This window comes from Sapajus apella, unplaced genomic scaffold (assembly GCF_009761245.1).
Source record: "Sapajus apella isolate SASKATOON/1434 unplaced genomic scaffold, GSC_monkey_1.0 scaffold38, whole genome shotgun sequence".
Classification (NCBI taxonomy): Eukaryota; Metazoa; Chordata; class Mammalia; order Primates; family Cebidae; genus Sapajus; species Sapajus apella.
In genome coordinates, this window is record NW_022436978.1 from 22,039,165 (window position 1) to 22,060,708 (window position 21,544).

General features: G+C 39.7%; 1 protein-coding gene across 5 annotated transcripts in view; it reads left to right on the top strand.

The window, feature by feature from the left end:
• Window positions 1-20,910, top strand: part of ZMAT3 (zinc finger matrin-type 3) — a 44,059-nt gene extending 23,149 nt beyond the window's left edge. For 3 of the 5 annotated variants that reach the window (XM_032298533.1, XM_032298534.1, XM_032298532.1), the window contains 4 exons: window positions 7,907-8,026; window positions 10,804-10,970; window positions 11,091-11,191; window positions 13,556-20,910. In XM_032298533.1, coding sequence (XP_032154424.1) covers window positions 7,907-8,026; window positions 10,804-10,970; window positions 11,091-11,191; window positions 13,556-13,767 — 600 coding nt within the window. In that variant the 3' untranslated portion in view covers window positions 13,768-20,910. The remainder of the gene's footprint in view (window positions 1-7,906; window positions 8,027-10,803; window positions 10,971-11,090; window positions 11,192-13,555) is intronic. The other 2 variants (XM_032298535.1, XM_032298536.1) reach the window with 2 other exon arrangements.
• Window positions 20,911-21,544: the final 634 nt, after the last annotated feature.

Below are 21,544 nucleotides of genomic sequence, written 5' to 3' on the forward strand. Positions count from 1 at the left end.
TGTGTGTGTGTGTGTGTGTGTGTGTGTGTGTGTGTGTGTGTGTGTGTGTATTTTTAGTAGAGATTGGGTTTCACCACGTTGGCCAGACTGGTCTTGAACCCGTGACCTCAGGTGATCTGTCTTCCTCGGTCTCCCAAAGTGCTGGGATTACAGCTGTAAGCTACCATGCCTGGTCTGGTGCCTCCTTGATTGGCTTAGTAGTTGACCTTCTGAATTATTTCTGTGGCAATTCAGAGATTTCACCTTGGTTTGGATCCATTGCTGGTGAACTAGGGTGATCTTTTGGGGTGTTAAAGAACCTTGTTTTGTCATATCACCAGAATTGTTTTTCTGGTTCTTCCTTATTTGGGTAGACTATGTCAGAGGGAAGATCTGGGATGCAAAGTCTGCTCTTCAGATTCTTTTGTCCCACAGGATGCTCTGATACGGTGCTCTTCCCTTTCCCCTAGGGATGGGGCTTACTGAGAGCTGAACTGCAATAATTGTTACTTTTCTTCTGGATCTAGCCAGCTAGTGGAGCTACCGGGCTCTGGGCTGGTACTGGGGAGTGTCTGCAGGAAGTCCTGAAACATGATTCATCTTCATGTCTTCTGGCAGGAACTCTTGGCCAGCAAGAGGATTCAAAACCTGAGTGGGGGGTGCGCAGGAAAAATAGGAGACAGAAAAGCGGGGTCAGGAGGTCTGGGAAGTGAGTGCTCCACCAGCAACTTTATTTCTCAAAGCCTTGGATTATATACATTTTTCAGGCTCTGGTTTACGTCAGTGTAAGAGAAAAAACAGATCACTAATTCACATACTCTGTACAATAAGGATGACAGAGACACACAATCAGTGGTCGTAAAAGGCGATAGTCATTCCTGGTGCTCATAAAAAACATTTACATCGAGACACTGTTCCTTGTGACTGCAGAATTATCTGGTTCCGATCATCTGGTTATCTTTTAACAGGATTCTCCTTTTTTTCTGTTCCTGACTCAAATTTATCTCAACTTCCCTCTATCAGGTGTCCCTGTGTCTGGGCTCGACCACCCGTCTTGTGAAACTCACTTTGCAAGTATTCACACAGTTGGGTTCCCAACAATGTCTGTCAGCTGTGGATACCAGCACCTGCACTGGTGGAGGTAGCGGGGCAGTGAAGTGGACTCTGAGGGACCTGGGTTGAATTTTTGTTAAGGGTACTGGTTTTGTGTTTATTGGTCTCCAGCCAGGAGGTGGTGCGTTCACGTGCGCATCAGCTGTGGTAGTATACAGATGATCACGTGGTGGTTGTGGCCCAAGAGCTCTCAAGAGGTTCTGTTCTTTGTCTGAGGCTACCAGGTGGGCAGAGAGGACCACCAGGTGGGGGCAGGGTTAGGCATGTCTGAGTTCAGTCTCTTGTTAGGGGAGCTGGCTGTAGGGGCTGTGGTGGATGGAGGTGTGGTTCCCAGGACAATGGAGTTATGTTCCCAGGGGGATTATGGCTGCTTCTGCTGTGTCACACAGGTCGCCAGGAAATTGGGGGAAAGCTGGCCATTACAGGCCTCACCCAGCTCCTATGCAGCCCACAGCCCAAAAGACTGGTCTTCCTCTCAGTGTGCCCCTTCTGCAGCCCCGAGTTCATTTCCAGGCAGCTGGTGGGCAGGGCTGAGAACTCGCCCCAGACCACAGGCCTCCCAGCTGAGGAAGCAGGCTGACTCACAGTTCCTCAGCTGTCCCAGCCTGCAGCGGCAATGCACCTCCTTCAAAGGGTCTGTGGATACTTGGCTTTTCTGGTATGTTCCTGCGGTAGTTCTTGGAGCAAAAGTTCATCATGTGGGTCCCCACACATTGCTCTGTCCATCTGACTGGGAGCTGCTAATTAGTCCTGCTTCCTGCCTGCCATTTTCCCCGTAAATGTGCATATTTTTCTTAGTTGCCATTATCATCATCATCATTATTATGCTGTGGATGCAATACTGGAGATGCTACTTTGGAAATAAAATACCTGACACTATTTAACCTTGACCCCTCCACTAGTGCTGGCCACCTCTTCTGCCTTTTCATGGCCTGTGTTCCTGTAGCCATGCTCTTCAGCTCCTATATCAGCTGTTCTTCCACTCTTAGTAACTGCTTCCTGTTGTCATGCAGACAAGCCTGTAAAACCCATCTTTCAAAGAATTTCCCATTGATCCCATTTCTCTGTCTGGCTGTATGCTGGATTTCTCTGCTCCCTGTCATAGCAGAGCTCTTCTGCCTAGTTGCCTGTACTGGGTGTTTTCCTAGTTAAATCACTTCTCATGACCTTTTATCTCTCACTGTTCTATGAAGTGATTCTTACCGAGGCCAGCTGTGACCTCTGTCTTTGCAAATCCAAGTATCACTTCTAAATCCCGACTTTATTCACAGTAGCTTTTGACCTGATGAAGCACTCCCTTTTTTGGTTATTGTTGTGTTGAATGATTATGAAATCCTTCAGATATAAAGTACCAAAAATATAATGAACATTTGTATTTGCCATTCAGCTTAAAGAGTAAAAATTATTAATTCAACTGAAGTCCCATTATATCCCTTCCCAATTGTATTCCTATTCTGTGCCCCCAGATGTAGCCACTGTCCTGGATTTATTGTTATCACACGTTGTTTTTACACATTTGCTATATGTGTGTTTCCCTATGTAAGTATGTAGTGTTGTTTTTTATATTTTTAGACCCTATATTAAAAATTATTCTTTTTTTGCAATCTGCTCTTTTTATTCAACATTTTGTTATGAGAATCATTCATGTTTCCATGCATGGCTCTAGAGTGTCGACATTCGCTACTATGTAGTGTTTCTTCCTATGAATAATCTACAGTTTAGGTATTCTCCTGTAGGTGGTCATTTACATTGTTTCCACCTTTTTTCCTGTTACAGACAATCCTTGTAGGAGCATTCTTATGGATATCTGGAAGGTATGTTTCTGTTTGGGAATCCGTGGAAGTAAAGCTCCTGGTCATCATGTATTTAACTAGACTCTTTTCTTTTGGACCACTTCTTTCTAGACTTCTGTGACACTGCACTTGTCTCGTTTTTATCTTACTTCATGGGCCAGGCATTCTCAATCTTTTTTTTTTGGATTCTTTGCCACACTTTATATTGTAGTGTCTTTGAGGTTTGTCCTTGGCTTTCAGTCACCGAGCTGTCTTGGAAACTTACCTAGTTCCGTGGTTTTATTTATTTTATGTTATTGAGACAGGGTCTTGCTCTGTCACCCAGCTGGCTCACTGCAACCTCAACCTTTTGGGTTTAACTGATCCTTCCACCTCAGCCCCTCAGGTAGCTGGGACCATAGACGAACACCACCATGCCAAGCTAAGTTTCTTTGTTGTTTTGAGACAGGGTCTTGTCATTTTACCCAGGTTGGTCTTGAACTCTTGGGCTTAAGCAATCCTCTTGCCTCAACCTCCAAAAGTGCTGGGGTTATAGGCATGAGCCACTGTGCTTGGCCCTAGTTCCATGGTTTTAAATTCCACCTATATACTGATAACTCCTTAGATTCTATCTCTAACCTGACCTTGTTTGTAAACTCCAGGTTGGTCTGTGTTTGGACATCTGAAGGGGATCTCAGACTTAACACAGTCAGTGGGTCTCTTGATGACCAGCTCTTTCCCTTCTCTACATTTTACGGTGGGAGCCATCTCATGCTTAAGCTTTTAGCTCACATGTGTCTCCCCTGAGAAGCCTTCTCTGCCCATCCCACCTTCTCCCTGTGCCTCATCTGTCATATCATCCTGTTTTATTTTTTGCAGAGCAGTTGTCAGTCACTCATAGTATTTTTTTCCTTTGGTTGTGTGTTTGGAGATATATGTATTTATGTATATATTCTGTTTATATTCCCTAGAATAGTTTCTTGAGGGTAGTGACATTGCCTATGTTCACTGTTTTACCTCCTTTTCTTAGAATGGTGGTCAGAACATAGAGGGTAGTCAGTAACTATTTAACCCTGTTATCTTCCGTGAGATTTATAGACCCAAATTCTCACATGTTTTTAGAAGATTTGTAAACCTTAGCCTTGGCATACAACAGCTTTTTCTCTCCCATTGCTCGGTGAGCGGGAGGGAGGGTTGTAGTGTTATAGGATTCCTTTGGTGCTGCCTCAGCAGCTGGAAATCTCTGTGGCTGCTGTGTCCTCTGCCTGGGGCCTTGCTCCACTGGGCTCGCTCCACCCGCTCAACCTGGCAGGCTGTGCTTGGCTTGGATCCTGCGCGCACTGAGGGATCTGCACCCAGCTCCTGGCTCCACAGGGTGTGTTGCCAGCAGCTTCTACATTGGGTGCTGGCATCTAGACGAGGGGAATGAGGTGGTGCTTAAAAACTTGGAGATGTCAGCAGTGGTGGAGTCCTAGGCGGTGTTACAACTCTCACCCTGGGAGTCCCAAGATCTGACCTTCCAAGAAATATTGCAACTTTCTCCTGTTCCTACCACCTGCAGCTTGGCGAACAGGAGCACGTTACATCTCATTCGGTCCCACCACCTGCAACTCAGTGAACAAGTGCGTGTTACAGATCGGCCTATACTGAGTTCTTGTCCTGTGACCAAGGGGAATAAGAGGAATAAGGTACATGGGCACTGGAGAGTGAGTAGAGCAGAGAAGAATTTTATCAAGCAGCAGAGGAAAGCCCTCAGTGGAGAGGGTCCCCAAGAGTGGTTAGCCCTCTGTGTGAGAGGGGACCCAAAACAGATTTGCCATCTGTGGGGCTGAGTTTGGGATTTTCATGAGCTCAGAATGGGGGAGTACATGCTGATGGATTCATGGACAGGCTTGGAAAAAAGCACCATTCAATTGACGTTAAGGCATTGAGGAAGTTCTTATTCTGGTTGTGGACTTCGCCTGGAATTGGCAGCTCAGTTTTCAGGATTTAAACTGTCTTTGGCATGAAGGTTGGGTTTCACTAGAGACCCACCCTGTCTGCCTAGGAATTTATCTGTCTCTAGTTGCTGTCACGAATCCATACATTGCACTGTCTCTTGGATTCATCAGTAATGTTTGAGTTGTCTCAATCTCAGTATGTTAACTCTATCTTCTTCCCCAAAGACTTTTTTCCTCCCCACACCTTTAAAACATTTTCATAAATATTTACATCTACCCTGTGGTTCACCTCCCTTCTACTCTCTTATCCAATATGCTATTACTCGTTCTTACCTTCTTCATAGTTCCTGTTTCTTTCTCCCTTATCCAGCCATTGTCTTGCTTCAGGCCTGTTTTGCAAGCTCTTATCTGTCTCCGCTCTGTCTAGTGAATTGTTTTTGGCTCCATAGCTTTAAATACCATCCACATTCTGATTATTCCTGAGAGTCTGTCTTCATCCTGACTACGCTCTTGAACGCCAGTTTGGTTTGGGGCTTCTGTGACAACACACTGTCAGATTTTTATCTTACTTTGTAGGCTAGGCATTCTGGATCTCATTTTCTGGGTCTTCATTCTCTACCAGACTCTGTCTTCTAGTGGCCTAGGATTTGGTTCTTGATTCTCCTCTGTGTGTCTTCTCAGCTTCCAGCTTTGATCTGCTACCCTGATGCTCATCTTTTTCAAAGACAGTCACGTCATGCACTGCTTTGCTTAAAGTCTCTTAGAGGCTCCCTGCTGCCTCTGACGTCCACGTTCTTTATCATGGGCAAAGCCATTAAGAATGAGCCCCTGTGTGTTTCAGTTTCTGCTCTCCGCTCTCCTCCAAAGGATCTAGAAGACCGTTCTCTCTCCCTGTGGCCTCTCAACACAGAAGGCTGGGCTTTTGCTCATGCTGTTTCCTCAGTGTACAATTTTCCTTTCCCTTACTTCTTAACCTCCCCTGTAAACATTTGCTCATTAAAAAGACCAGTCAGTGGCCCCCTTTTCAGGGAAGTCTTCCATGGTGATGAGAAAGTTCTATGGAGGAAGAATCAACAGTTATATTAAGTTGAATATGCCTCTTAAGACTTTAATGTGTGGGTGACCAGGAGGCAGTTGGATATACGGTTGCGAAGGGCAAGGATGGAGATTGATGCTTTTGGGAGTCATGAACTTACTCATGGTATTTGAAAAATATAGGTCTGGGTAAAATGACCTAGAGCCAGAGCATAGAAGAGTGCAGGGGTGGGTCCTTGGACACTGTAGAGTTCAGAGGTCTGGTAGAGGAGGAGGAGGGAGGGAAGACGGAATATAGATGATAGTCGGAGGAGTGTTTCAAGAAGGAAATGAACTGTGTCATGCTACTTTGAGTTCCAGTAAGATGAAGGCGCTATATGACTGCTGGATTTGACTGTGGAGTTCACTGTGGCCTTGGTAAAAGCACCTTGAGGGTACTGACGTGAGGAGAAGATGGCTCTTAGTTGATTACTCTGTTTAGCTGCTTATGTATCTGTCTCCTCCTCTATGTGCTTGCTAGTCCTTAGTTTATGTCTAGGGCTTAGCATATAACTAGATGCTGAATAAATGTTTGCCTGCAGGTTTGAGTTTTACAGTGCAGTTTAAAGAATAATGTATGTTTTACCCTTATTTAGAATGCTTCATTCTATTGGCCCTTGCCACTAGTTTGTCAGTTCAAGGAATGCAATCATGTGACTAATAACTTAAAACGTGATGAGAAAGGCAAATTCATGTTAGTAGAGGTTCTTAGTGCATCTTGAAGCTATCATGCTGTAGTGGAAAAGGACCATTCTTTGGGTTTGGAAGGCCTGTGTCAGGCTTTGGCTGTGCTGTTTAGCCTTGAGAAGGGAGCTGAGGGCATGTCCCTTATAGTCTCTGGATTGCAGTTTCTTGGCTGTCATAAATGGACAATATTAACAAATTCGTCTTAACAAGATTTTTGTGAACAGCAAATGAATAAATGCAATGAACATCCTTTGTAAGTATAAAGATACTCTGTAAGTGCTATTTTTAAAGGATAATTGGATTATCCATTTTATTACTAACTTATGAAGTAGATTAGATCAGAGTGTCATGAAATTCATATTTAACAGTGACATATGAATGGCAAGAAGTTGAGTAAGGACATAGGTCACTGGAAAATGTGATACTTGTTTTTTTTTTCGTTTTGGGATGGAGTCTAACTTTGTTGCCCAGGCTGGAGTGCAGTGGTGTGATTTTGGCTCACTGCAGCCTCCGCCTCCCAGGTTCAAGCAACTCTCCTGTCTCAGCCTTCTGAGTAGCTGGGATTACAGGTTCCCGCCACCACACCCAGGTAATTTTTGTATTTTTAGTAGAGCCAGGGTTTCACATGTTGGCCAGGCTGGTCTCTAACTCCTGACCTCAGGTGATCCACCTGCCTTGGCCTCCCAAAGTGCTGGGATTACAGGCGTGAGCCACCGCTCTGGGACAATGTGATACTTTTTTAGAAACATATAGGAAATTGATTTCCTTTGGCTTTGTTCTCTTATCTTTCTCAGATAAATTTAATCATTCTGTTAGAGCACAAGAGTAGGCTCTTTTACTTCAAGATCTCGTAATCAACTTTAGCTAGTAGTCTGTTTACCCCAGGGTTGTATACGTATGAAGGAATAAAATGTAGTATTACTGGTGTTTTTTTCTTTTTTTCTTAAGTAATTAAGCAAATACATCGATTAACTCAGTTTGACACGTTTCCCTCATGGTGACTGCAGTTTTCTTTTTTATCCACAGGAGATATCAAGATCCTTAGTAGATGCCTAAAACCGTGATATTACTGAACTCTTCTATATGCATTTTTTGTTTTTCCTGTGCATACATAACCTATGATAAAGTTTAATTTATAAATTGGTCCAGTAAGAGACTAACAACAATAACTAATTAGAAAAAGTACAATTATAAAAATACACTGTCATGGAAATTATGTGAATGTGGGCTCTCTCTCAAAATATCTTAATGTTTTTGGACCACAGTTGACCACAGCTAACTGAAATTGCTGAAACTGCAGATGAGGGGAGACTGCTGTGCTCATTTTATTTTTATGTCTAGGGTAAAAATCATGGTAAGAAACTCCGAAATTACTATGCAGCAAACAGCTGTCCTCCTCCTGCTAGAATGAGCAATATGGTGGAGCCTGCAGCTGCCCCTGTTGTTCCAGCTCCTCCGCAGGTGAGACGCGTGTGTCAGGGTGGCGCGGCATTGGGGTGGAAGCTGTGGATGCACACACGGCTACAGGTGACATTCGTTGTCCATGTGTCCATCAGGGTACAGCTGGGAAAATCATCCTGAAAGATGCCGCTTGGTGCTTTTAACTCCTTGAACTATAGTGCTGGATGTAATGCAGGCCAAAATCTGTGAACCTTGAGATTTCCCATTGGCTGTGTTCACGATGCGTGAAGTGATGAGACAAATACTGTTACACGAGTCTTTATACATTTCTTAAAATTCTGGCTAAGTGATCCTGAATAGTCTAGGCTAACCCGGAAATGAAAAGACAGATTTTCAAACGTGTATTTCTTTATTGAAGTTAATCTCATTTATTTTAGATTTTGTCTTCCAGTTGCAAAATTAGTTTTTTGAGATTGCTTATTACTTACTCTGTGCAGAGAGCCTTGTATAAACATGTTTTGACCTAATTATTATGAGACGGACTTGGAAGCCAAGTTCTTTTTGCTCTCTGGACGATGGAACAGGAGATTTAGGCCTCTGAAATATGGAGTCTACTCCTTAGTCTGTCTTTGAAGTGTCATTTGTCTGTAAAACAATGCAGTGGTCATAAACTATCAAGGCATAACTGAGTACACAGCACGCCAGGCGCGGTGCCGAGCACGCCTCATACATTGTTTCATTCAGGCTGGGACCACAGTGAGGTGACAGATGCAGTAAACTTGGGCATACAATTTAAGAAGGAGCTAGAAAAACCTAGTAATCAAGATAGACGTTTAAGGTAATATTTTAGAAATATAAAATTGATGTAAAATAGCGGTGAATAAAACATCGAAAACTTAAATAAGTACTAGTGATTTTCCTTTTGCCTCAGCCTGCAATATGATTTGGTATGGCACTGCTACTGATTCTGAATGTAAATTTTTGGTATTTTTTTCATCATTAATTTTTTTTGCATTAAATTTAATTTTTTTAGCTGGATGTGGTGGCACATGCCTGTAGTCTCAGCTACTTGGTAAGCTGAGGCACAAGAATCACTTGCACCCAGGAGGTGGTGGTTGCAGTGAGCTAAGGTCATGCCATGGCATTCCAGCCTGGGTGACAAAGCAAGACTGTCTCAAAAAAAAATTTTTTTTTAATTAAATAAATATTTCATTAAAATATTATTTGTCTTGATTTTTTAGTTTTTTTGATGTTCCATTAAATTCTGAGCCCAAGGCAAGGGTCTCACTCACTTCATTCTAGTCCCAGGTCCTGACCTCATTTAATGCTTGCAACAACATAGAGGTATTGGCCTTATTACTCGAGTGGTATCCGTGAGCCAGCAGTATCAGCTTTACTGGAAGTTTATTAGAAGCTCAGATGAACTAAGGAGCTTTCCATGGTGTTACATGTTTTGTAAAGGGGTAGAGCAAGAATTTCTTTTTTTTTCCTTTGAGGCAGAGTTTTGTTCTTGTTGCCCATGCTGGGGTGCAGTGGTGCGATCTTAGCTCACTGCAACCTCCACCTCCTGGGTTCAACTGATTCTCCTGCCTCAGCCTCCTGAATTGCTGGGATTACAGGCGCCCACCACCATGACTAGCTAATTTTTGTATTTTTAGTAGAGACGGGGTTTCACCATGTTGGTCAGGCTGGTTTTGAACTCCTGACCTCAGGTGATCCACCCACCTCGGCCTCCCAAAGTGCTGGGATTACAGGCATGAGCCATCGTGCCCAACCCAAGAATATCTTTTGATCTTAGACCTTTGCTCCTAACCAGCTGGTATCATTTTACTTTTCTGAGTGTTAGTTTTCAGTACTTAAAAGTGTGGGTAGCAATTCTGGCTGTTCTTTCTTCTCATGGATTTGTTGGTTAAACGAGATATATAAAAAACGAAATCAGAGAACAAGAAGATACCCAGAGAGATCTTCAAGCTGCATAGTCTTCCTGTCACTGGTTTCTGAAGGCTGCTCTAGAATTGAATAGCTGCCCCCAGTGGGGGCTGTTTTCAGTGGGCTCCACCCTCCTGGGCAGGTAGCCTAAATCTTTCTTCATAGCATACCCCAGAAAAATCTTCCCTTCCAAGTGAAACGCTATTTTCTGCAGCTGTTCCTGATATATATATGGTTTCCAGAATCTTTATCGTGTATTATATCACTTCTCTGGCCAAAATCTAGTATGTCATTTTTTTTGTTAACATAATATTTGTTGAGTGCCTGCTGTCTTTGGGCACTCTGTTAGGTTCTCTATCACATGTTATTCCTCAACCTGAGTACAGGTGTCTGGATTTGCTACTCATTTTTAATGTTTTCCTGATTATATCTGTAGCTAGTTTGCAGACTTTTTGAAGACAGGGCCTCTTTTTTAAAAAATATATATGACTGTATATCCCTTCTGGACCAGACAGCAACCCTAATAAGCAGTCAACAGTCAGTGAATGCTTATTGGTGGATTCTGAGTAGACTTTACTTTTTCTTGTAATGTGATTTAGGCCTTACCTATTTACCCATTACTTACTGTCCTAAATCTAGGCTTTTCAAACTCTTTAAAAAAATTTATTCAGTGGCAACAGCAACGAGCCGTTCACTAAGTTGGTACCTAAGTGATTATAATGCAAAACCAAGGTTAAGTATCTCCCAGCCTTTTTGTTTTCCTGCAGCGAATTATTTTCTTTATGAAGCTTAATGCTTGTGGTCATGCCGCATCCTCTGGTTGCTTTTCAGCTCTTAGAAAGACCTTTGAGGAGAAGAAGGAAGCTCCATATTTTTTTAACCTTGTTTCTTCTTGTCTTTTATGTCAGATGGGCTCCTTTAAGCCAGGAGGCCGAGTGATCCTGGCCACAGAGAATGATTACTGTAAGCTCTGCGATGCGTCCTTCAGTTCTCCGGCTGTGGCTCAGGCCCACTATCAAGGGAAGAATCATGCCAAGAGGCTGCGGTTGGCGGAAGCTCAGAGTAATTCATTCTCGTAGGTATTGCCATTTTCTCTGAGGCCAAAGTGTTATGTGAGATTGACTGTTTTAAAGAAAAAGAGTTGAAAGGGATTCTTGTTTAGAAGACTCACTCTTTTTAAACTTCTTTTCTCCAGGGAATCCTCAGAGCTGGGTCAACGGCGGGCCAGAAAAGAAGGGAATGAGTTTAAGGTGATGCCTAACAGGAGAAATATGTATACAGTGCAGAATAATTCAGGTACCCTGTCTCTTTCCACATCCCTGTGTATACAGTGCAGAATAATTCAGGTACCCTGTCTCTTTCCACATCCCTGTGTATACAGTGCAGAATAATTCAGGTACCCTGTCTGTTTCCACGTACCTATGTATACAGTGCAGAATAACTCAGGTATCCTGTCTTGTTTCCACATCCCTGTGTATACAGTGCAGAATAATTCAGGTACCCTGTCTCTTTCCACATACTGTGGTGGCATTTTGCACATGGCCTCCTTTGTTTTTATTTCTTTTAATGATAATAGAGAGCCTGAGATTTTGGAGTTAGTCAGTGCTTTATTGAATTAGTCTAGTGGTGGTTTTTCAGGCTGGTATGTATTTCAGCTCTTATTTATTTACTTTAATTATTTACAGTAATAAATATATTCTTTATTTTGGTTTTAAACCATAGTCTATGTTTTAGGGTCTCTTATAATCCCTTCATATCTGTTTATATTTGCCAGCCGAGAAATGTAAAATGCAATACAAATGGGCAACTTGGTTTAAAGTTGTACCATGTTAAAAAAGATTCTAAAGCAGTGGTTTTTAACCAGGGTAGTGAAACAGTTACCCAAGGAGTTTTTACAAAGTGCCTGAACCGTGAGTTAGAGATTTTCAGTGAGTAAATTTGGAGCGGGACCCAGAGATATATGTGTTTTGAAAATGCTTGCTTGGTGCTTCTGATACACACATTCAGTTCACAAGCACTGGTTTATAGGAATGCATTCTGCATTTTCCGATTGTCCGATTGTTCTCAGCAGGGAGAGTGGGCTGAGTAGTTCCTCATCCTCCCTCTACCTCAGCCTCTGATATGTGCATGTGCCAGCAGAGGTCATTTACTTGAACACTGAAACAAATAGAAAGCAGAGCTGACTGAAAAGCCAGAGAAGTCTACTAAAAAGAGGACATAGAGAAAGCACAGTTCAGGCTGGGTGCTGGTGGCTCATGTCTGTAATGCCAGCACATTGGGAGGCTGAGGTGTGTGAATCACCTGAGGTCAGGAGTTTGAGACCAGGCTGGTCAACATGGTGAAACCCCGTCTCTGCTAAAAATACAAAAATTAGCTGGGCATGATGGTGGGCACCTGTAATCCCAGCTACTCAGGAGGCTGAGGCAAGAGAATCGCTTGAAGCTGGGAGGTGGAGGTTGCAGTGAGCTGAGATTGCGCCACTGCACTCCAGCCTGGGTGACAGAGCAAGACTCTGTCTCAAAAAGAAGCACCATTCATTATGATTAATAAAAGTCTAAACATATATTAGTAATTATAATAAATGTAAAATTGCCGAAGTCCAAAAATATTAAGTTGGATAAAAGAAATCCATCTGAAATGAAGGAAGCTGGGATAGCTGTATTAATATCAGAAAAATAAATTTTAGGATAGATTATGTTCTCTGATGAGTACAATGAAATGAGAAGTCAACAAAAATAGAAAAGCAAAATTTCTGTGTGTGAATTTAAAAATACCTCTAAATAACTTATGGTTTAAAGAAACAATTATACTGGAAATTTAAAATTCTTAGAATGAAACAGTAATGAAAATATATTAACACTTGTAGGATGCAGTGAAAGCAGCATTTTGAGAAAAGCATTACATGTATATTATTGCAGTAGACGTGAAAAGCGGAAAGTGAATGAATTAAGGGTCCAGCTTATGAAGTCAGTAATGTAAAAAGAGGAAAATGAAATGATCTGTAATGTCACCAACACTTTTGCAGATTTCGTTCTAATCTCTTCATATATATTACTTCTTTAAAATAGAAATGGGATTCTAGTTTGGGATCTTCTTAGTTTACTTAATGAGAGTTTTCTGTAGCATTACTATATTTGGCAACTACATAGTTTTCCATTGCATTCATTACCATATTTTCTTTAATCCTATTTTTGAATCTCTCCTTCCCCCTAAATTTTTGGTTTTATAATCACTGCTGAGATAAACATGTTGCTGGTAAATCTCTGTGTGATAATTCTCAGTATTTTCTTAGGATAATTCTCACAAGTGGAATTTCTGGATTAAAGGGTTAACAGAAGTATGAGACTTCTGACATAATGCTTGGAAATTAAAGTATTTTTAAAAGCGTATTCACTTTTTTTAGAGACACAGCCACTTGGAATTTGGTTTTGGCTCTACAGCAATTTTTCTGACAATAGTTGGAGGAATCATTTTATCTTTTTAGATTGAACCTGTATAAAATTATAATTTTAAACATCCATTAACTTTGCGTTCACTTAAAGCTAAGAATCTGTGAATTTTATAATTTGAGCTTAGAGTTACAAATTACAGTGATAATTGGTCAGGTTGTCATTCAGTTAATTAATGTTTTGAATATATTATTTCTATCTCTTGCTTTAGCAGGTCCTTACTTCAATCCCCGCTCTCGGCAGAGAATTCCACGTGATCTGGCCATGTGTGTTACTCCAAGTGGCCAGTTTTACTGCTCAATGTGTAATGTTGGGGCTGGCGAAGAGATTGAATTCCGGCAGCATTTAGAGAGCAAGCAACATAAGAGCAAGGTGTCTGAACAGCGGTACAGGAGTGAGATGGAGAATCTGGGATATGTGTAGTGATTCTCATGCTACGATAGAGCGGCTTATCCTGCCTGTTGTTTGCCTTTTGTCAACTTGCCCTGCTTTGTGGTCCTTTTGATATGAGTGCATTCTTCCGCTTAACGTTAATACATGTAACCCACAGTGGTACCATGAGATGTCAAAACCTGGGGGCCCAGGGGCGGGGCGGGGAGGCAGGTGTGGAGAATGTACTTCTTAGGTCATAACGCTTTTGCAGGGTCTGTTGTGTTGAGCTGCTCAGCACGTGACCTACCTACCCCAGCAGAAATAACTTTTTATCTTGCCCAAGTTCTGGTCAACTTTGACTGTTTAAAAGTATCATTTTCTTTTGCAATTTTAGTTTTATGTGCTGTTAAAGAATTGTATTGAATTCTTTTTAGATCAAAGCAAAAATAGGTCAGCAGAGATTTCAGTTTCCCAGAGTTTAACCAGAACCACCACCTCATTGCATTGTCAGTAGGATACGTTGTTAGAAACTGTTAAGGTCTTTCCTGGGACATTTTTTTCCTGCAATTTTCTTTTGCAGTTTTAGTTTTATGTACTGTTAAGGAATTGCATTGACTTCTTTTTAGATCACAGTAAAAATAGGATGGCAGAGATTTCAGTTTCCCGGGGAGTAATCAAGAACCACCACCTCAAAGCCTTGTCAGTAGGACATATTGTTAGAAACTGTTAGGGTTTTTCCCGGGACATGTTTTTTTCTATATCAGTTCTCCCTGTCATTGAAACGTAAGTTTTCTTGAATTCAAATACTCCCAGTGAGCTTGTGTACTCCAAACAGCTAAACTTGATTTCCAGTTGGGGATTTCACACATTTAATTACTGCCTTCTTCCTGCCTCTCTTTTCCCGACCCTTGCCCCCCCAGTTGAATCAGCTTGTCGAACAAGCTCATTTTCATGCCCCAGCTGTGCTGTGGAATTTCCAAGCCTCATATTTGAATATTTCCTGAGTTTAAGGTGGATATGATTTTTAAAAATTTAGTTTCCAGCAGAGTTAAGGAAACAAAGATATGTTTGATTTTTCAATTTAGAGTTACTTCTTCATGGACAGTAACATGCACTTATATCATGATTTAAACCATCAATTTGGATCGCGTGACATTTTGTTTTGCCAGACTTTTTTGATAGTTTGATTATTACACTTTACTTACATTTTCCTCTGTCTTGCCAGTCTGTTGGCCGTCCTGAAAAATGTCACTACCTGCTGTTTTATACACGGAGAGGAACTTTTTAAAAAGCAAATAAAGTGTCACTATGTTTGTTTCCAGTAGAAAAATACATGAACTATGGTTTTATTCTTTGTAATTCGCCTTTCTTGAAGATAATGAAAAGTATACAATAGATCATTTTGGCATCTGATAATTATATCAATATTGTTATTTTTGTTTTTTGCTTTTAAAATAAGAAGTTGTAATGTATATCTAGATTAATGGAGTGCTCTGTGAATGTTTATTAACTACATCTTATCTATTTACTGTATTTTACATGCATAAGACCAGTGGCCATCCATATTACTTTTGAAAGGCCACTTGATTTGGAAGTTTATATTTTAAGCAGTATCTTTGAACAATGCTCAATTCGCATTTTTGATTGCTTATATTACTAATTAGAGATAAAACTTCCATCTTTTCTTGAGAATCCTGTAGGCAAATAGATTCAGGAAGGCAAATTACAATCATTCTTTTTCTGTAATATTTTGGGACAACTTTTAAACAACTCAGACGCATGTTTAAAATTGAGTTTTCTGTGACTAACCCCTTCTATACTATCCAGTTACTGTCTTCCGTTGAAGTGGTGGTTCTTTGAAGAGTAGCATTATTTTGTAACATTTTTTCTCCCAGAAACAGAAGAATCAAGTATTATTCTCTTAGGATTCTATCTTGACCTGTGACTCTTAATATAATAACCACCCCACCCCCCCTTTTTTGCAGTAATCTATAAAGTAGAGTTGCTTAGTTTTGAGCAATTTAGGGCTTTTCTTATTGGCCAGTAGGTTACTCATTTTGCTGCTAAGTATAATTTTTTTGGTCAATTTTAATATTATAGTGCTGGCCACTTGGTTCCATGATTACCTAAAAATCTAGGCTTTTTTCCCTCTGTAGGTATGTATGTGTATGCATACCCCCATACACATGATACCATAGAGAGGTATGTCAACCCTTATTTCAAATAACAGTAGAAGATACACATATGAATTTATGTTTTATAAAAATGGCATTCATCCACTTTGTTTTCCTTTGGAAATAGTTTTAAAAGAAAGATTCCCCTTGCTCTCTCCACGTAACATTTCATTATATACGTAGAACAAGCAGTGGACTTAAGGGCTTGATGTTGTTCAGGCCTTGTGTATTCAGGTTTCCAGTTTCCCAGTGCCCTTAATGGATGTTATGAATGCATAAGCGCATTTTCTTTTAAAGAAAGAAGTTAGATTTATAGTGTTATTTCTTACTTGCTATATTTCTTTGCACTAAAAAAGAGCTACGTGTTTGTTTTATATGACACTTTAGTACCGTATTGCCTACAGTAACTCAGTTTGCTCCTTAATTTTCAAACTCTGGGAAGTTGATGAGTAACTTCCATGATCACTTGTAAAAGTTACATGCACATCTAAAAAACAATCACAAATTATGACAGTAGGTTGTGTTTTGGGCTTGTTACCTTGCAATATTCTCTGTTCCATAGGTGAAAACAAAGGGTGACAGAGTTTATCAGGCAAGAAATGCCTAAATGGATACATCTGTGCATGGAGCAGTTTCTCATGTCCGTCTATCTGTAGACAGGGTTTTTTCTGTCTAAGCAGACTGTTTCTCCTGAGTCCGTGATACGTGATCTTCGTTGTGTCACTTTGTGATGTGCAGTCCTGCTCTGTAGCATACTTTAGGATTTGCACCTTGTACTCCCCAGGAATTATGTTAGTGTCTTTTTCTATGTGGTCTTCAAGCATGGACAGAGGCCTAAACAACAACAAAAAAATCAGTAAAAAGAAAAAAAACCTTGGATTTCAGTAATCATCCATAGGAACTCATAGCATCAGTCTCTTTTCTCTGTTGATAATGTCTTTATGTAAGTTGTCAATAAAAAAATCAATGTTAGAGGATGACAATTAGAATTCTTCTTAGGTTTCAAGGGTAAGAAGTTGAAAGAAAATTAGTGTTTCAATTAAAATATTGGATTGCATATATCTTGGAAGTGGTTTGGTTAAAAAAAAAAAAAAGTTCAGTTACCAAACTGAGTGTGCCCTGTAATCCTTCTGGGCCCCCTGAAGATACTTTGAAAATCTTTTGTTGGTCATGACTTTGCACATCATGTCCTGCAGCTTGTAAATACGTGCATGTGGTTTATGTTTGTCTGCCTGTCTCTTGCTACACTGCATTCTGCAAGGTGAGTAATTTTTAAAAATACCATTTATTTTGAAAAAGTTTCTCCTCCAACTCTTCCTCACGATTCCCCTTTTAATTAGTTGGTAAACTTAGAAAACCATTAGGATTTTTGAAGCCCTGAGTTTAAAAGAAGAATCATGGCTATTTGACACCATCCTTACGTCCCGCTGACTTTAAAAGCTAACAAGAAGCATGAGATCTTCCACCTCATTTTAGAAAGCTCTTCTACAGAACTATATGCTTGCTTATAGTTACCTACCTACAGTTTGAACAGCGAGAAAGGGAGACATATGTGTCTGGTTACATCTTCCTTAACTCCTAAATTGGCTGGGACGCAAGCAACAGCAGTATGAGGTCCAGTGACTTAGGTAAAATGAGCCTGAAGAACTTGGTGAGGTGTGGACCAGGACAATAGAGCTGCTTTAGAAATAAACTGAGACTTGTTTTGTCAGGATAGATAAAAGTTTCATGCAGGTTTTTGAACAGATGTTTTAAAAAAATTTGACCTTACCAACTATTTTTTTCTTCTAGCCAAATCATAGTACAGGAGTTTCATATGTAATAAAAAGTGTTTTGTTACTGTTTTTGCTCTCTTGGCAGGGGAGAACCCCTACCATTGTGAGCTGTTACTGTCAGTCTAGCTGAATGGAAAAATAGCTGTGTAAATAGCTTCTCATAAAACATTTCTTCTGATAGCTGTTTGACTTTTTCTCCCGGTTATGAATGGGAGGAACATTTGTAAACTTCCTTTCTGGGTAGCTACCAAAAAACGTACTGGCTTATGGTCCCATGTGACCCTGTCTCCATTAAGCCCAGAATCTGAGTGCCTTTAGCAAGTGTGAGCATTTCACGGAGAGAAGAGATGACAGAATTATTGCTGTTAATCACCATTCATAAATAGGAACTTGGAATAACAATGGTCTGTGTGAATTCTGTTCTACATCTTTTTTTTCCCTTTCTTAATGCATTCTCAATTTGATACCAAGTAAAACTTGTCGTTATTGATCAGGAACCATACATCCTGAAGATGAATTCAGTTGTCCCAAGCTGGCAGCAGTCATAGGTCATTTTTCACCTTGATTTTTGTTGTATTTGTACTTAGTAAATGGCAGCCTGTTCAACTGGAAGAGCTTGACACAGATGTTTGGAAAAATTCTTTATTCTAGTGGTCATTTTCAAACTTGTCTTTCCTGTGGAGAGGGGAAATATGTATTTGCAACTAAAGTATTTGAAGAGACTGGCACAATAATTACATTAGTTCATTTCTATATTAAAGGAAGCATCTTCACAAATCAGGTTTTAGGACATTAAAAGCAAAATTTTCCCTTGTTTAATGAATTTAAAATTCTAAATTGCCTGAGTACTTAGAATCTTTGAAACACACTGTTAGACTAATTTTATTATAGAAATGCTAACACGTTCTCAACATTTTCGCAAGAAATTTTCAGACATACATCAAAGTTGAAAAAACTTTACAGTATAAGCACTGCTAGATTCTGCCATTAACATTTGGCTATGCTTGTATTGCCACGTACCTGTTTATTTCTCCATCCCTCTTTTCATCCATTGATCCATCAGGTTTTTTTTTTTTAAACATTCCAAAGTAAATTTTAGGCAGCACACTGCCCTAAATTCTTAGCATGTGTGTCGTTAAAGTTTGCTATTCGTTTGAATATCTTTTTTGAAAGTGATATATGAAGTCGATAACCTGAGCCAATTTACACAGTTTTTTTTTTTCTCTTTTTTTTTTATTCTCTCCTGTGGACCTTTGTCTTCTAGTTTCTCTTGTGTGTGGTTAGGGTGAGGGAGGACAATTCCTTTCAAACACAAGTTTATTTTAGAATTGGTCATTTTTAAATGCTTGTCACAAATTTTAAAGTTTCAAAATAATTTTTCTTTTTCCCACCTCTGATGATATATTTTTGCCAAACTATGCAGCTTCTTCAGAAAACTATAAATTACAGATCGGGGTTTATGAAATCAGGAAATACCTCGTTTCAATCTGTGGCTGCTTTTCTCCCTCTTGTCACTTCTCCCACAAGACTCTGCTGCTTGACCAGAAGGTGGAGGGAGAAAAGAGTCCAGCCCCTATAATTAGCTGATTTAAACAACTCTAGGAGAACAGATTAAGTAGCTTAGTAAGTTGAAACTATTTATTTTTCTGAAGAATTTGAATTCCCTGAGAATTGTAATTATCCATGCTTCCTCCAGCTGTAATTAGCAGAATTAAAAATTATTGTACTGTACAATGAGTTGTTGAACTGTAAGCCTTAGTAACCAACTTTAGCTTTACTGTAGTCATATTTAGAATTTTTTTTGACATATGCCTTTATGTTAATGCTCACTTTTTGTGGATAAGATCTAAAGAATTTAAGTGACTTCTTCCAGGTCATGAAGATTCAATGGGTAGAATTGAATCAGAATTGGAATGTTCCAGATTCATATTCTTGTATGTGTTTGATAAAATTCATGGCTTCCAAAGTAACTGAACACTTCCTTTGGGCCCTTCGAGGGAAAAATACATATTTTTACTAATTAAACTTTTATTTTTGGACATTTCGCGATTCTTTGAACTTAAAGATATTCTCATGGCTATAGTTCCAAATTAAGCCCAATGCCATTGCTAAAAATCTTGCTGCAGTGTTGAATACTAATAATGCAGCATTTATCAGATATTCTTGCATTTTGGTGACCTTCATGATTCACTTATATGTCTTTGTAAGTGCTGAATTGACCCCCTCACTAGTGAAAATAATAAATGTTCTGTATCATTTATTATTATTTGTGTATTCTCTACATGATATATATTTTTTTAAGGAAAAGTAACTCCACATGTCAGAAGGAGTGATATCCTAGGGCAAAGCGCATATAAAGCAGTTTATTTCTACACTGCAAATATGGCATGTACAGAAACAAAACTCTTGGAGTGGCTGGTCATTGTTTTGGCCTCTTTTGGTACCTGAGTACCTTTCGGAGGTTTTGTAAATCATGTGTCATTTGTAAGAATTTCATGCTAACTCTCTGTTACTTGGTGTTTACCTGTGGTATCCTTGACTGACCATAATGATTTAGTTTGGGTATGATGTGTCTGCTTTGAGATGCCTTAATGGAGTACGTCAGATCCTGCTTTAAAGCATTCCATATATCTGCTGGGACAATAAGGTGCCTCTCCTTGGTTATATGCTCTAGATTAAGAAGCGAAACTGATTTTGCTTTCACCATTAAGGTTGCATTTTAATGCAGTCATTAAGTTAGAGAATAAAATGTAAACCAAGGGAGACTTTAGAACCCTTCACTTAATGGCATGGCAAATTTTAAACTGCTTTTGCAATTTCACTAGAACTATCTTTGGTAAAGGAGATAGCTAAGAAATGTCAGCCCAAACTGTATGTAATTAGGGTTGTTTTTATAATTTTCTCTAAATGTTGTACAGGGGCTTAAGACCTGTGTATGCTGTTGGGTCAGAGTGCCAGTCACTGCTTTGGAAATCTGTGTTCTGGGGCTATGGAATGGCAAATGTGTCATGGGATTAAAACCAATCAACTGTGAACTGTGAAATGGAAATTGCTCTTTTGGTTTTATTTTCTTTAGCATATTGAGTATAGAAATATGAAACATTTAAAATTTATACTGCTTTTGTTGATGGCTCATTTTGGCTGTGTATCCTCACTTATATACTGATTTCTGATAAAGGCTTGACATTATAACAGGCATTTTGTGTTCCAATTTAATAAAACGGTTTCTGAGTCTTGTCTGAAAATTGGTTATGAATTGAAGATCAAGGGAAGATGGTAAATTGTCAACACTGAGATGATATTCTGATGCTGATTTTCAATGACTGGTTCCCCATTCATCAGTCTGCACACTGTCTGCCATGGTCTTCTGGAAATCATGCAAAAGCTTTTAGGCTGGCAGTAGAATCAACCTAGCTGCCCACAGTGCCCATTCTTCTCATCACTGGAGTTAGCCTGGGACTGGAGTGAGTTCTCAATTGTATTGATATATATTAATATTTATTTTCCCTTTGAGTTTTAAGAAAGTTGGCCTTAGTACCATAAACACTGCTAGAAATAAACACATTATTAAAAAGCACCTACCCATTAGTCTTTTAAATATAATCAATTTATATATGCAATATAATTGAGATGTGGTCCTTTAAACAGCCTGGTTTTCTGTATACAGTGTACTTTTGAATTTCAGTGCTCATTTAAAAAAATATAGGCCGTAAGATGCTGTTATGCTTCAATTAATCAGGATGCAAGACACATAACCTTACTGGTTATGCAAGACACAACCAGGGAAAAATTCCTGGGTCTGCACAGAAAAAAAAGTTTCTGAATGAAACAAATAGATCACATCAAATTTGTGTATTATAAAGTGCTCAAGGCATCTGC